At 38.0% G+C, this 16,876-nt stretch overlaps 1 protein-coding gene across 1 annotated transcript in view; it reads left to right on the top strand.

Moving 5' to 3' along the window:
* The window catches only part of TPH1 (tryptophan hydroxylase 1), a gene marked incomplete at both ends in the record, with an annotated part of 23,922 nt that extends 8,966 nt beyond the window's left edge, over window positions 1-14,956 (top strand). Inside the window, 7 exons of the mRNA XM_080705630.1 lie at window positions 2,098-2,165; window positions 2,301-2,497; window positions 5,774-5,909; window positions 7,132-7,258; window positions 9,616-9,711; window positions 12,204-12,337; window positions 14,782-14,956. Of these exons, the coding sequence (XP_080561756.1) occupies window positions 2,098-2,165; window positions 2,301-2,497; window positions 5,774-5,909; window positions 7,132-7,258; window positions 9,616-9,711; window positions 12,204-12,337; window positions 14,782-14,956 (933 nt within the window). The remainder of the gene's footprint in view (window positions 1-2,097; window positions 2,166-2,300; window positions 2,498-5,773; window positions 5,910-7,131; window positions 7,259-9,615; window positions 9,712-12,203; window positions 12,338-14,781) is intronic.
* Between the last annotated feature and the right edge of the window lie 1,920 nt (window positions 14,957-16,876).

Genomic DNA, 16,876 nt, shown 5'->3' with positions numbered 1-16,876 from the left:
AGTTTTGGGTACTGGGGATTGAATACAGAGACATTCAACTTCCTAGCTATATCTCCCTGCCCCCCGCCCCTTAAAACAGGGCCTCTCTAAGTTGCTAAGGCAGACCTCGAACCTGTGATCTTCCTGTCTCAGCCTCCCAAGTACTGGGATTATAGGTTTGTACCGCTGTGCCTGGCTTCAATATTATTCTAATCTGTATTTCAGAAAGCATCAGGAGACTTCCACACTGATGGAATTGAGACTAGCTGCCTCGAAAGCATTGAACATCATTATCTCCAAAGCCTCTATCCTATGCCTGGCATTGCTATTATTAAGTATGGTATTTCCATACAACGGGATGCTATTGGACATAAAGTGTGAAATATTGATATGTGTCATAACATGGATGAACCTTGAGAGAAACCAGTCAAAAAGGCCCCATATCGTGTGATTTGTTTTATATGAGGAGTCCTGGATGGGCAGATTCACAGAAACAGAAAATAGATTACCAGTTGCCGGGAGCTGAGGTTGGGGAAAATGGGGGAATGATTACTAATGATATGATGTTTCTTATTGGCATAGTAGAATTTTTTTCTGAAATTAGAAAGTGGAGGTAGTTGTTAATTTCTGTGAATATGCTGAAGTCCACTGCATAAATTCTTTATGGTATGTGAATTATATCTCAATAAAGTTGTTATTTTTTTAAGTCATCATCACTCAAGATGAAATCCAAGTACCTTGGCAGACTTTTAACCTCCACGTATCTAACTAGTCTTCAGCAGGGTCTACCCCACCCTCTAAGTTCTAGAAACACCGATTGCTTGTGTGTTCTTGGGCACTACAGTGCTGTTGGTCATCTCTGTGCTGTTGCTGACACTGTCCGTCTGTCCTTCTGCATTCATTTCTACTTCCCTTCTGAGACACTGCTTGGGGGCCATCCTGGGAACCTTTCCTCAGCCACATGCTCCTCCTTTACACACCGGCTCAGGAGTGTGTCTTTTGAGTGTCTGTAGCGTTCTATGCATCTCTGTCCAATCTGATAAGGCACCTATCATACTGTTTTATAATACCTAGTTTTCACGTAAACCTCTGAAGCCCCAGATTGTGTTTTGTTCCTATTTATTTTTTCAGATTTTAACTCAGGGTCAGGTATTTAGTAGAGACTTATGAATCCCGTTCACTCTTTTGGGGGTTCTCTTCTTTCCTTTTATTTGCATTATTGGTTATTTTTTTTCCAGGAGTTTGATAATTTTCTATTTTTCTATTTTTTCCTTAAATGGTTTTCAAAGCATAAATTCTTTCAGTACTCTTTTGACAGTTTTTATATTTTACTATGTTAGCTATATTTACTAAATTGGCTGAAATGATCACATGAAACTGTTTTTTAGCCGGGTATATAATCCCAGTACTTGGGAGGTTGAGACAGGAGGACTGTGTAGGTTCAAAGCCAGCCTGAGCTACTTAGTGAGGCTCTCAGCAACTTAGTGAGACCCTGTTTCCAAATAAAATATAAAAATTAGGTTTGGGACTGTAGCCTGGAGGTAGAAAGCCTCTGGATTCCATCCCCAGTAACACACACACACACACACACACACACACACACACACACACACACAAGCAGTGTTGTTTTTTTTTTAAATGAGTATCACTCCTCTGCAGATGATGAAGGCACTTGCATTTTGTGATAAAATCTAAGGCCGGATTCAGTCTTGTAACTATTTCAGATATTATTAATTACTATTAAGTTATTAATTGCAACCACAGAGAAATATAACTGAACATGTGGTCTAGTGATGAAGGAAAACCAAAGCAACTCACCTTTGAGACAGAGTCATGCATTTAACCAGGGTGGCGCTTTCCCTATTCTCCAAACTATCTTTTCTTTGTAGCCACTGTAATAGCTTAGTATCTTTGAATATAAGTATCTAGATTATCTTTTATCTTTGTAGCTATTACAGCATAAAGATGACATGTAATGCTAACTTCAAAATAAAAATGACCACAAATCTCTTAACAATGCTTGCCCAGAGTGACAAAATGTAATAATGAAGTGCTTCCTAAATGTTACTTTCAAGTATTTTTAGTGTGGATATTTAAAAACTTATCTTTAATTACCAGGGCTTCAAAGACAATGTTTATCGTAAAAGACGGAAGTATTTTGCAGAGTTGGCTATGAGCTATAAATAGTAAGTACATTATATAACAACACATCCGACAAAATAGATGTATGGAGTAAATTGTGTATGTTTGGTAAATAGAAAGTGAAGTAAGTGTTGCTATTTACTGACTACTAATTCAGAGTAACTCCTATCTTTCAATAGTGGAGACCCCATTCCCAAGGTTGAATTCACTGAAGAAGAGATTAAGACCTGGGGAACAATTTTCCGAGAGCTCAACAAACTCTACCCAACCCACGCTTGCAGAGAGTATCTCAAAAACTTACCTTTGCTTTCTAAATATTGTGGATATCGGGAAGATAACATCCCACAGTTGGAAGATGTCTCAAACTTTTTAAAAGGTAATAAATTGCTTTTTAAAGAAAAATTGTAAACTCTATTTTGACCATGACAGCATTTTTTTTTCCTTTTTCTTTTTTCTTTTTCTTTGGTACTGGGGATTGGACCCAGAGGCATTCTACCTCTGAGCTATACCCAGAGACCTATTTTATTTTTTATTTTGAAACAGTGTCTCGCTGTGTGTTTGATAGTCTTGCTAAGTTTCTGAGGCTGTCCTCGAAACTGGAATCCTCCTGCATCACTATACCCACCCATGACAACACTTAAATCAAAGAATTAAGTCTAATTACATGGGAAGTGAGAAATTTCCAGCACTCCATCTTAGAGTTTTGCATCCAGGATTGAGTGCCTCATTTGAAGAAGGATAATCATAACCTGGAGCAAGAACAGAGCAAAGTGAGTAGAAGGACAAGGAGATTTGAAAGCTCATCACATAAATAAAATTTAAAGGACATTTAGATTTAACTTGGAGATTTAGGGGACTTTTCTTTTTTTGTTTTGTGCTGATGATTGAACCCAGTGGCATTCTACCTCTGAGCTAGAGTCCCAGCCCTATTTTATTTTATTTAAAAAAAATTTTTTTTTTTTGCAGGTTTGAGGATGGAACCCAGAGGCATTCTACCTCTAAGCTACACCCCCTGCCATATTTTTTATTATTTATTTTGAAACAGGGTCTCACTAAGTTGCGGAGGGTCTCACTAAGTAGCTGAGGCTGTCCACGAACTGCAGTCCTTCCGTCTCAGCTTCCCAAATGCTGGGATTATAAGCGTGCGCCACCGCACCCAGCTTTATTTTATTTTTAAAATTTGAAACAGGGTTTTGCTAAGTTGCTGAGACTGGCTTTGAATCTGTGATCCTCCTGTCTCAGCCTCTGAAGTACATACCAGCATGTTTGGTGCTTTAGGGGGCATTTATTAAAGGTTTAAATATTCAAATATTTGAAAGCCATCTTACAAAATAGAATAAATACTCTGTGGCCTTAAAAGACTGTTGGATAAAAAGCTTGTGGAGCAGGATGGAGAAAAACATGTTAAAAGAGCTATTTGGAAACATGACAGAGGCCAGGCATGGTGGCACATACCTGTAATCCCACTACTTAGGGGCTGAGACAGAAGGATCCCAGGTTCAGGGATAGCCTCAGCAACATAGTGAAACTCTCAGCAACCTAGTGAAACTCTATTTCAAAACAAAACAAAACAACAACAACAAAAAAAAAAATGGGGGTGTAGTTTGGAGGTAGAATTCTCTTGGATTCAATCCCCAGTACCATTAAAAAAAAAAAAAAGGATAAGAAGAAAGAACATAAAAGAAAACAGTAACAGGCTCAGGAGGTGGTGAGTTCCCTAGCTATTGGAGGTATTTATGCAAAAGCTTCCCCTCTTAGGGATGTAGTGAAGGAGATTCACACATCTTGTGGAAGGGTAGCATAGATGATCTCTGAAGCCCCTTTCCACACTAAGATTCTATAAGTTTTGTGGGGCAGATGTGCTAGTAGAAACATAATCAAAGAAAGGGACTTTTTTTTTTTCATTTTAGTTCTTCATACTTATTTGGTCCATGCCTCTTTGTTTCTTCTAGCTAGTATAGAAAATAAAATGACTAGTGATCTCCAGGATCTACAACATTTAAGGAAAAAATAAATATTTCCTTTTTATCTATGGAGATTGGAAGCCTTAGTGGAAAAAAAAAGAAGTTATGATTTTGACTCAAAGGCTTCAGTTTATTTTCATCATGAATGAAACAAAAACGTTTGTGTTTCTTTCATAGACTGTTAACAGAAATCAAACCCTAACCCTCATTGTTCAAGAATTATATGCAAAATTAGAGAAAAAACAAAACAAGAAAGTCAATATTGTCTCTATAAGTAAAAATATTATGAAGTGGTTTCTACAAAACCTAGACTTTTGAGACATTGCACAGAACGATCCTACCTGGACTTAAAAACTAGAGCAAGTTTGCAGAAGTTATATAAGCAAATTTGCAGGAGACTTGGAGAAAACTTTTGTTATGGATACAAAACTGAAAGGCTGCTCCCTTGGTGTCTAGAGCTGAGGGTGGCTGCAGGATGTGTTTTACTGACTGTTTATCAAGGATGAGTGTCAAGGACAGAAGCCCAAATTAAAAGACAGTTCAGTTGGGTGTAGTGGCAGATGCTTGTAATCCCAGCACTTGGGACGCTTCGTGGACAGCCTCAGCTACTACTTAGTGAGGCCCTTTGCAACTCAGTGAGACCCTATTTCAAAATAAAGAATAAAACAATAGGTCTGGGGGTATGGGGTATAGCTTGGAGGTAGAATGTTCCTGGGTTCCATCCCCAGTACCAAAAAAAAAAAAAAAAAAAAAAAAAAGTTCAAACACAACATCAGTGGGAAGCTGGCACCTAATTGGTCAACTCTGATAACCATTAGATACATGTGAGTAAGCTTTAAATAATTCAAATGGATTTAAACCAAAATGTTAGTCCCTCAGCCACTAGCCACATTTTGAATGCTCATAGCTACATTGAATAGCTCATAGCTACATTTGCTGGTGTTTGCCTTCTTGGACAGCATAGGTACAAAGCGTTTTTGTGAACTGTAGAAAGTTCTACTGGACGACGCTCTACGCATCATAGCGGAAGCATCCAAGTACAAAATTACCAGATGGAACCACAGTATCAGAGCTGCAAGGGTTCGAATGAAGGATGAGACTGGAACTTACCTTACAGACGTCTTCCGAGTCACTGAAGCCTAGTGGCGAGCCCTTTTACAGGATGCATGCAGTCCTGGCCACTGGGGGAGGCAAGAGCACCATCCAGCTGGGGTAAAATAAGGAAACTACAAAAGAGAGCACTGGCTAAAAGTAGCATAGATCCAAAAATGGTTCTAATCTAAAATATTAAATCTTTTCAGTGAGTTTTTACAAAAAGGACTTAGGACTATATAGGAAATAATCTCAACCCTTTAAGGAGACAGCGAGGTATAGTATAAGGAGACCTGGGTTCTCATCCTACCTTTAGTTTTCTTTATTTACTGTGTGTCCTTGAGAAAATTACTGGGTCCCTGAGCTTCAATATTTTATAGCTGTCACAATAAGGAGAAAAATCCTTAACAAATATGAAAGGAACTGTAAAAGGTCTCACTCACTGCCTAGCCACAGTGCTCAGCACTTACTGGTTTCCTTTAGTACACATATGATAGCTGTCAGTTTCCGTGTCCTCCCTCACAGTGCTATTTCATGCCACTGGCAGAATGAAGATGCTGCGGTCAGTGCTGAGGATTTTCTCCTTTGCTTTGCAGAGCACACAGGGTTCTCCATCCGTCCTGTGGCTGGGTACCTGTCACCAAGAGATTTCCTATCAGGTTTAGCCTTTCGAGTTTTTCACTGTACTCAGTATGTGAGGCACAGTTCAGACCCTCTCTATACCCCAGAGCCGTAAGTACTTCTATCTCAGTCATTCCTTCATCAGATAATTATTTATAATAATGACACCCACCTCATGGGTTTTTGCAAGGATTAAATGAATTCGCACATGCAAAACATTCAGATAATGTCTGGCACATAATACATGTTCTGTGCTCTATACAATTAGCTATTATTATTATTATTATTATTATTGTTATTGTTATTGTTATGACAACCTGTTAGGTGCCAGGTCTATCTTAAGCATAGTGAGCATAAAGGAATCAGACAAAAATTCCTGTCTTTGTAGGATCGCAGTTCAAGGACAGCCTCAGGTACTCAGCCCTTTGCACTCTGAGACCCTGTTTCAAAAATAAAGAATAAAAAATAAGGCTGGAGATGTAGCTTGGAGATAGAATGCCCCTGAGTTCCATCCACAGTACTGCAAAAAACAAAACAAAACAAAAAAGTAGGGCTGAAGTGTAGCTCAGAGGTAGAATGCCTCAAAAAAATAAATCTTGTCTTCATAGAGCTTGCCTTTTTTGGGGGAGGAATACAAATAATAAACAGGGAAATGGATATCTCTATTATGCCAGAGGGTGATGAGTGCCATGGGAAAAAATAAAGCTAGAAAAATGGTTGGAGGCATATATGTCGTGTTGCTGTTTTGTGAAGAGCAAAGCCTTGATCTGGGTGGGAGTAGGAAACATGGGGATGTCTACGAGTATCTGATAAACACTTATATGTGTGAGTCTCTGAATGGCCAAGGTCTCAAACCCAAATTTTTCTTTTCCTTTCCTTTCCTTTCCTTTCCTTTCCTTTCCTTTCCTTTCCTTTCCTTTCCTTCCCTTCCCTTCCCTTCCCTTCCCTTCCCTTCCCTTTTCTATCCTTTTCTGTGTGCGTTCCTGGGGATTGAACCTAGGAACATTCTTCTTCCACGCTATACTCCCAGTCCTTTTTATTTTCATTTTGAAATAGGGTCTCACTAGGTTGCTGAGAGTCTTGCTACATTGCTGAGTCTGGTTTTGAACCTGCGGATCCTCCTGTCTCAGCCTCCCAAGTACTGTAATTCTGGGCATGCATTATTATGCCCGTCTGAACCAAAGTCATTTCTTCATTTGATTAGTGTCTTTTGTGATCCATTACTACCAGATCAGCTAGAATACAAGCAAGATTGGATTTTGATTTGATTGAATCATTGATTATATATGTTTGCTAAGCATCACAGTATAACAACCTTGTCCCTCTATTTCAGAGATACCTGTCATGAACTCTTGGGTCATGTTCCCCTCTTGGCTGACCCTAGTTTTGCTCAGTTCTCTCAAGAAATTGGTCTGGCTTCTCTTGGAGTTTCAGAGGAGGCTGTTCAAAAACTGGCAACGGTATAAATCTTAAAATAGATGTGTAGTTCAGCAGTTCTCAACCGGGTACAGCATATTTTTGTAGTTTAAAAGTTCATATTCAAGATGATCATTAAAATATTTGTCTTTGATGATAGCATTTAATTTAAATAAACTTAAATAACAGGGAGAGGTAAGTTGGGTGTGGTGGTGCACACTTATAATCCCAGTACTTGAGAGGCTGAGAAAAGAGAATCACAGGTTTGCAACCAGTCTCAGTTACTTAGTGAGACCCTGTTTAAAAAAAAAAACAGAATGAAAAATAGGGCTGGGGGTGTAATTTTGAAGAAGAATGCCCCTTGGTTCAGTACTGCAATATATATATATATCTCATGTATGTATATATATGTATGTATGTATGTATATGTATATATATAAGTAAAATTTAAAATGTATATAAATATATATATATATATATATATATATATATATATATATATATATATATATGGTTCTCAAAAGGAGGCATGAGCTTTAAAAAAGGGAAAGAAATGTAAGGTTACTTTAATGTTACTAATTTGTATTTATTTTCCAAGAAAATGATAGGTTCTATTAAAATTGTACTACATATAATACAATGTTCTGGAAATACAAAGATGAGTAAGGCCTGGTTCCTTTCCAGCAATATGTGAGGAGACAGTCATGTTTGAATGAAATAAAGTCTGTAGAGACATTAAGGCAAACTGCTTTTGGGAAAGTTTAGTGGAATGATCATCTGCACCAGCTGATGAAAATGCGACATATGTGCTGAGAAAGGAAAGATGCATCTTGGGTGAAGGCAGACAAGCACAGACAGCAGAGTGCTTGGTGTGTCTGGGGAAATGACAAGGATTGTAGCACCGTGTGTTGAGGGTGGGGGAGGTGATGTGAATGGGCTAGCTGGTTGAAATGGTGCTTTTTAAATTGTAGTTTGGGGACTGTGCAGGGTGTCCCTGGGGGTATTTTTATGGGATCATGGAGATAATAATTATGCAAAGGTAAAAGATCTATTGAAAGGGTAATGTGGATTTTAATGTAACAGAGTTCACTGACAGAGTTTAAGTTCCATTGTACAGCTGAACTTAAAGAAACCACCCTGTGTTGAGTTTTGGTGTAGTTCAAAGAAGAATATCCACATTTATCTGAAGAGGCTATTAAAATACCCAACCTTTTCCCAACTGCATAACTGTAAAGCTGAATTTTTTTCATATATTTTGACTAAAACAACATATTGCAACAGGTTAAATACAGAAGCAGATATGACAATTCATCTTTCTTCAAACCAGACACTAAATAATGTCTAGCCAGGCATTAAAAAAGATTTGTAACAATGCTAATCAGTTTAGTCAATCATTCCATATTGTGTACCCAATAATTATATATTATTATATTTTGCAAAATTTAACATTAAAAGGATTTATAACAATTTGAAATAATGGTATTTTCTCACTTTTTTGTTTTGTAAAATATGGTTATTTTTATTAATATGTTATTTATGTTACCACATAATGGACTTACTATATTTAAAATTAATTAGTAAACATTTAAAATTTTCTTGGTTTTATTTATTTTTTATTTTTTGGTGGTACTGGGGTTGGAACTCAGTGGCTTTCTACCTCCGGGCTATACTCCCAGACATATTTTATATTTTACTTGGAAACAGGGTCTCACTAAGTTGCTGAGAACCTCACTAAGTACCTGAGGCTGGCTTTAACCTATGTGACCCTCCTGTCTCAGCTTCTCAAGTGCGGGGATTACAAGCATGTGCCACCACACCCGACTTATTTATTTATTTATTTATTTATTTATTTATTTATTTATTTTATTTGGTGGTACTAGGGTTCCTGGAAACCCTTCTACCTCCGGGGTACACTCCCAGACCTACTTTTTTATACTTTTTTATTTGGAAACAGGGTCTCTTAAGCCAGGATGGCTGGCTTCGAACGTGCGCGATCCTCCTGTCTCTGCCTCCCAAGGGCGGGGATTACAAAGGTGCGCCACCATGCCCGGCTGACGGTTTTATTTTTGATATGGTTAATATAGCTAGATGTAACTTACACGTGTAAAAGATCTTTGGGGTCTTCCATAATTTTTAATTGTGTATAACAGTCTTCAAAAACAGTTTGAGAAGTGCTGGTTTAGATTGTGGAAGGACTTGGGAACTAGGCTGGGAACCTTGAAATTTATTCTGGAAGTACTTAGGGTCAGTGACTAAGGGTTGATTTTTAATTTATTTCTTGCAAATCTGGGGCTAGAAACCAGGGCTTCGAGGCTGCTAGGCAAGTGCTTTGCCACTGACAAAATTTGTTTTAAACTGAGTTATTCAGGATGTAGAAGTGATACTGATGTCTTTTTTCTAGTGCTACTTTTTCACTGTGGAGTTTGGCCTGTGTAAACAAGATGGGCAGCTGAGAGTCTTTGGTGCTGGCTTACTTTCTTCTGTCAGTGAGCTCAAAGTAAGAGTTGGAAGTCTTTGTACATAACAATATTCACCTAACAGAACTGATACAACCTGAAACAGTCTTTGTATTTGAATGAGGCCTTGCTATAGAAAGTATTTGGGATGTTAACAAATATTACTAAAATACTTTTTTCCTATTTCCCAGGTTTTTCAGATATGTCACACACACACACACACACACACACACACACACACTATATATATATATATATGTATATATATATACATATATATATATATTGTATACATGCATGCATATATAATATCTTTTGTTTTTTTTTTCTTTTAGGATTTTAGGATTTCATGTTTTTTTTTTCTTTTTTTATTGGTGCACTGTATTCATACATCATAGTAGGATACATACTTTTGTAGACATACTTGCACACTTTTCCCAGTCAGCCCCCACCCAATCCCCACCCCATTCTCTCCCTATCCCTCCCTCCTATGCTTGTCTTTGTAGTTGACATCTAGTATTATGGCAATTTATCTAAAATTAAAAATGGTAATCTCACATAACAGTTTCATTTGTCTGATACCAAGCTTTTGATGACTTAAAGATGACATTTCAATATTTCTTTTTGCTTTCTTTCTTACCAGAGAATATTTTTTTTCTATTTTTTAGGTGAAACTATCATATATTTATATATTTATTTTTCAGAAAAAAATCTATCCTAATATGGAATATGGACTCTAGGTACCCAAAACGATCTTGAAAAAGAACAAAGCTAGAAGATATATATTTTCTGATTTCAAACCATATAAAGCTACAATAATTGAAACAGTGTAGTACTATTCTAAAGGCAGATATATAAACCATTGGAGTTAAATAAAAGCCTAGAGCTAAATTCTTCCCTATATTGCCAAGTTATTTTTGACAAGGTTTCCACGAACATTTGGTGGTGGAAATATTAATCTTTTAACTAAATATTGTTAAAAAATAATAATTACATGGAAAAGAATAAAATTGGACCCTTACCCAATCCCATATACAAATATTAACTCAAAATAGATAAAAGACCTAAATATAAATCTTAAGACTATAAACTTTTAGGAGAAAATCTGGGTCATTAAACCTCACAACATTGAAATTGGCAGTGATTTCTTGGTTATGATTTCAATGGCACAGGCAACAGAAGCGTATACAAACTCCCTAAAAAATAAAAAAAATATTGTATATCCAAAGACAATGTAAACAGAGTTAACAGTTACTAATAGAATGGGATAAAATATTTCCAATTGCTATATCTAAAGGTATATTAATATTCCAACTAGAAATCCTAAAAATTAACAACAATAAAGGCAAACAATACCCTTTATAGATAGGTAAGAGACTAACATAAATAATGAATCTCCACAGATAACCAATCTTAGTTGTCTGTTGGATGGAAACTCTTGTTTCTCTAGTTCTGGTGTGTGTTACCTATTTCTTCTTTGTAGTTAATCTCTTTGAATATTTTCTCTAGCGCTGGTTTTGAAGACATAAATTCCTTCAGTTTCTGTTTGTCATGGAAGCTTCTTATTTCTCCATCTAATTTGATAGAAAGTTTTGCTGGGTAGGAAATTTTTGGCTGGAAGTTGTTTTCTTTCAGAGTTTGGAATATGTTACTCCAAGCCCTTCTGGCTCTCATAACTTGGTTTGGGAAGTCTGGAGTGATTCTAATTGGTTTGCCTCTGAATGTCACTTGGCCCTTTGCTTTTGTTGCCTTTAAGATTCTCTGCTTGGCTTCCACATTGGTCATTTTGACAATTATGTGGCGTGGGGATCCTCTTCTCCGATCCTGTCTAAAGGGAGTTCTATAAGTTTCCTGGATCTGTGTATCAACCTCTTGCTCTATGTTTGGAAAATTTTCTGCTATTACTTCCTTGAAGAGATTGTTGATCCCTTTGGTTTCACTTTCTTTTCCCTCCTCTATTCCAATTATTCTTAGGTTAGCTCTCTTAAAATGGGCCCATAATATCTTTTAAATATATGTTTTGAAGCTTTTGCTTACAAAGTTTTGTTATTTCATCACAATTTCTGACATACTAGCAGTAACATAATTTCTAGGGAATGATTTGAGATTTATTATTTATCCAGTGAACAAATGATCTTTGTTGAGTAATGTCTGAGAAACACTGTCCAAGGTACTGTCTTGCTTTCAAAGATCCTGCCATCTAGTGGTGGGTATAAGTCAGCATAAGAATAAGTATTGTCGGAGAAAATAGGTGCCACAATGTAGGAATAAATGAATAAAGGTCCTTGGGTATCTCCTACATGGAGAAGAGAGAATAAAGCCACAGCAATTATCTTGGGGCACTTTGGATACAGTGATTTATTCATTTTTCTGTAGTATAATGTGGGTTAAATAGAGGTGGGGGTATTAAGTTTGGAATTGTAGATTGGGGCCATTGCATGGGTAATAATTTTGGAGGTGTGAAAGTTCTGACAAGTATGTGATTTGTGAAAATCGTGGATCTTCCTTGATCCATTCATTCTTTGTCCTCTAGCACGCACTTTCTGGACATGCCAAAATAAAGCCCTTTGATCCCAAGATTACTTGCAAACAAGAATGTCTCATTACATCTTTTCAAGATGTCTATTTTGTATCTGAAAGCTTTGAAGATGCAAAAGAGAAGATGAGGTAAAGTATCTCTTCTTTGTGCTTTCATTTTCTTCTGCAAAAGGTATATTCAGTGATGGTAACAAGTTATATAAATAAACAGCCAGGTAACTGGGAGCCCAGGAGGAGCCTTCTGCCTATGATACAGCTCTATTTTATGACAAATATTTAAAATATTTTATATATAATGATGTTAGGTAATTGAAAACATGAATCAGATACACTGAGAAATTGATTTCTTCTCATTCCCTCTCATAAAAAAGTTTATAGTTCAGCAGAAAAAGTATACTATATACAAGTACTATATTCTATATTACAATACAGAAAGTGGTAAAAACCTAAAAGAGATACAGATGAAACACTGTTCTGTCTTTTATTGAAGAGTGATTTTTTTTTAAAAAAGAGCAATTCATTACAGGTGGGGGAACATATGAGAAAAAGCTTGAAGGGTTGATAATATTTATATATGTTAAGTTTTAATCTGAGAGGCAGCATGGAAAACCATAAGGATGTTGAAAAGAATAGGATATATGTACAATGCAGTCAAAGCTATACTTTTAACTGTTAGGCAGCTATGGAAAAGAACATATTGGAGGCAGAAATACTTTAGGAGATTTTTAAAAAGTTTTTATTTGGTACTGAGGACTGAACCCAGGGGCATTCTACTTCCAAGCTACATACCCAATTCTATTTTTATTTTGAAACAGTCTTGCTAAGTTGCGAAGGCTAGTTTTGAAGCTGCAGTCCTCCTGACTCAGTCTCTCAAGTACTAGGATTACAAGTATGTGACACCACACTTGGCTAGGAGGTTCTTTAATACTTCTGGTGAAAATAAGAGCCATAACTAAAATAAAAGTAGAATAGGGCTGGGCATGGTGGTGCACACTTATAATCCCAGAATTTGGGAGTCTGAGACAGGAAGATCGCAGGTTTGTGGCCAGCCTTAGCAACTTGTGAGGCCCTCTGCAACTTAGTGAAACCCTGTTTCAAAATAAAGAATAAAAAATAGGGCTGGGAGTATAGCTCAAAGGCAGAATGCCTCTAGGTTCGATCCCTAGTTCCGAAAAAAAAAAAAAAAAAAGTAGGATAGGACTATAGAAACAGAATCAACAAAACATGTGGTAGAGCAGGCCATGAGTCACATTGATGGGGTAGTTAGGGGTTGAAATAATATTCCTTTTCTTCTAGATATGTACCGTAGTTGGGAATTAGGCCAGGCCCAGAACCAAATTACAATACTGCAGGGCTTTCTCTAGCACATATGGTACCTTTGTGCAAATTAGAAGTGGTTTCCTCTGGTTAGACCAGATGGATTACAACCTGGATTTCAGCCCCTACTCATGTACAATTGTTTTTAGCTACATAATTATTCCCAGAGGTCCTGAACATGATTTTCTTCTGGGATGCCAGTGAGAAGTTTAAATGTTGGCTTGATAAAGGAGGTAGGACTTTAATGCTTATAGAAAAGGTAGAATTCCGATAATTTGATAGGAAACCATTCTAAGCAGAAGAAAATATACATGTGCAGGAGGCAGGCCTCTGTGTGTATGTAGGCATAGTTATGTAATGTACAACCATGGAGTCTGTTGTTATGTGGCCAACTGTGTCTTTAATAACTGATAGAGCTACTGTGGTTGGTATCTTTAGTGAAGTCAAAATGTATGTAGGGTTAGGGGTATAGCTCAGTGGTATAGTGCTTGCCTGACATGTGTGAGGCCTGGGGTTCCATTTCCAGGAGAAAAAAAAAAAGAATGCAAGAGAAGTATAAAGTAATAAGTCAGGCAGGTATGGTGATGCACACCTGTGATCCCAGTACTTACAAGGCTGAAACAGGAGGATCACAGGTTTGAGGCCAGCCTCATCAACTTAGTGAAATTCTGTTTCAAAATAAAAAATAAGAAAGGTAAGCCAGGCATGGTGGCGCATGCTTGTAATCCCTGCGCTTGGGAGGCTGAGACAGGAGGATCGCACAGGTTCGAAGCCAGCCTTGGCTACTTGGTGAGACCCTGTTTCCAAATAAAATATAAAATAGGTCTAGGAGTATAGCCCGGAGGTAGAAAGCCTCTGGGTTCCACCCCTAGTACCACCAAAAAAAAAAAAAAAAAAAAAAAGAAAGAAAGGTTTGGGATGTGGCTTGGAAATAGAATGCTCCTGGCGATTTCAATTGCCTGTACATCAACAACAACCAAAATAAAGTAATAAATCACAAAGAAAGTTATTGACAGGATATTTCCCTAGTAGCGTCAGGGTAGATTTATTCAGGACTACTTTAGGTTTTCGACCTGTTGGATTTTAGGGGACCTCTGCACGTGCAGGTGGGGAAGTAGGTACAAATGGTTGCACACGTATCTAATCAAGATTTGTCTTTAGCTCTATATGTGACATAGGCCTTTTGTGGTTTATTTAATTTTCATCCTCTGCCTTGTCTTCCTGAAATTTACACTCTTATTTATTCTCTTAAATAGAGAGTTTACCAAAACAATTAAGCGTCCATTTGAAGTGAAGTATAATCCATACACACAGAGTGTTCAGATGCTCAGAGACACCAAGAGCATAACCAGCGCCATGAACGAATTGCGGCATGACCTGGATGTGGCCAGTGACACCCTCGCTAAGGTCAGCAGGCAGCTGAGCATGTGAAAGCATTTCAACTTCAATTCACAGCCTGTGGGCTAACTTCGCTCTTCTCTAAGATCTGGTGGTAGAGGCACAACAGTTTCTGGCTAAACAGTGATCTATAATCTCACTCCTTAATGAATCACTTGTCTTTGAAAATGTGTACCTGGGTACTCTGTCTACCACTCAGTTTTTTATTTTGTTTTGTTTCTTGGTAACTGCTTTAGTGAAATATACCTTACACACCATGCAATTCGCTGATCACCATTTTTAGCAGAGAAATTGTTTTACCCAATGAATAGATCTAATTTCAGCCTGACTTTATTTTCCCTAGTCCTTCTGGAATAAAATGACCTTTATGAGCACTTAGAATTCCTTGAAGAGCAGAAGAGCACTGACCCGCATTGTTGCTTGTATCTGTTACTTACCACTAAACTTGTTCCAACCTCAGTCACGTTCACACACCTACATTTAACCAATCAGCTGTTTCTGCTGCTCACAGAGCAAAAGTGTAGAGATCTTTGCACATGGAACACGCCTAGTGAAGAGCAGATGAATCTAGTTTGGGATATAGTGTCTCAAAGCGATGCAGAAGTAGCTAAGTCTGGAAAGGCTGATTACTTACACTTCTTGAGACTAGTCTGTAAATTTCACACTTCATTTTGTAGGCACTTGAACGGCCCTTCCCAAGTGACCATCCTCCTGGAAGCTCTTTCCTTTTTATGACATTGCACCATGATGCTTTGATTCTAGATTATCTGTCTTACTCATGAGGGGAACTTGGTGGGGCGACCCTTGCAAGGCCCGTTACTTCTATATGTAGTCTCAGGTGTCATGATGGTATCTTCAGGTTAGAGTGAAGGAGGCATTGTTGTCAAAGGGAGAGTTTAAACTGAGAGAGATGAGAGAAACGTTGAAATTGGAAAAGCGTCTCTGACTACTTTTTTGTGTGTGGTGCTAGGGATTGAACAAAGGGGCATTCTACCTCTGAGCTACACCCCCAGCCCTATTTTTAACTCTTTATTTTGAAATAGTGCCTCACTAAGTTTCAAGGACCTCACTAAGTAGTTCAGGCTGGCTGTGAATTTGTCTCAGTCTCCCAGATACTGGGATTACAAGTGTGCACCACCATGCCCAGCTTGAGTACTTTGTTTTCCTTCCTTCCTTCCTTCCCTTTTTTCTTTCTCTCTCTCTTTTTTGGTGGTACTGGGGTTCATGGAAACCCTTCTACCTGCGGGCTACACTCCCAGACACCTATTTTATATTTTTTATTTGGAAACAGGGTCTCTTAAGCCAGTGTGGCTGGTTCGAACCAGCGCGATCCTCCTGTCTCCGCCTCTCAAGCTTGGGGATTACAAGTGTGTGCCACCACGCCCGGCGAGTACTTTGTTTTTAGGGTAGAAGGTGAGGCCGTAAATAGGCAGGCAAATGATGAGGGTAGCAGGTGGGAAAAAGAGGGGGGATGTAGAAGGTCTGAAAGGGGAGGAAGAGCAGTTTAGAAATGAGCCTGAAAATATGCAAGCGTTGCAAGGACGTCCTTATGTGGTGTTGGATGGGCAGCACAGGGAAAGCAGCTGTGTTAGTTTTTCATCACTATAAAAAAATACCTGAGGTAATCAACTGATAAGAGAGAAAGTTTGTTTTAGCACACAGTTTTGGAGACTTCAGTCCATGGTGGGTTGATTCTATTGCTTTTAGGCCTGTCATGGTGGTAGCATGTGGTAGAGCAAAGCTGCTCACCTCATGGTGAGGAAGTGAGAAAGGGAGAGAGAGACAGAGAGACAGACAGACACAGAGACACATATCACAATCCCATAGTTGGGTTCAAGGGCATATCCCAGTGATCAGAGGACCTCCTGCTAGGTCCACCTCTTAATGATTCCACAATCTCCCAGTGGTGTCAAGCTGGGGGCTAAGTCTTTAACACATGGGCCTTTGGGGAAC

The sequence above is a fragment of the Muscardinus avellanarius genome (assembly GCF_963383645.1).
Source record: "Muscardinus avellanarius genome assembly, chromosome: 1".
Classification (NCBI taxonomy): domain Eukaryota; kingdom Metazoa; phylum Chordata; class Mammalia; order Rodentia; family Gliridae; genus Muscardinus; species Muscardinus avellanarius.
Note: the sequence above shows the minus strand (reverse complement) of the source record. Positions and strands in the feature narration are given on the sequence as shown.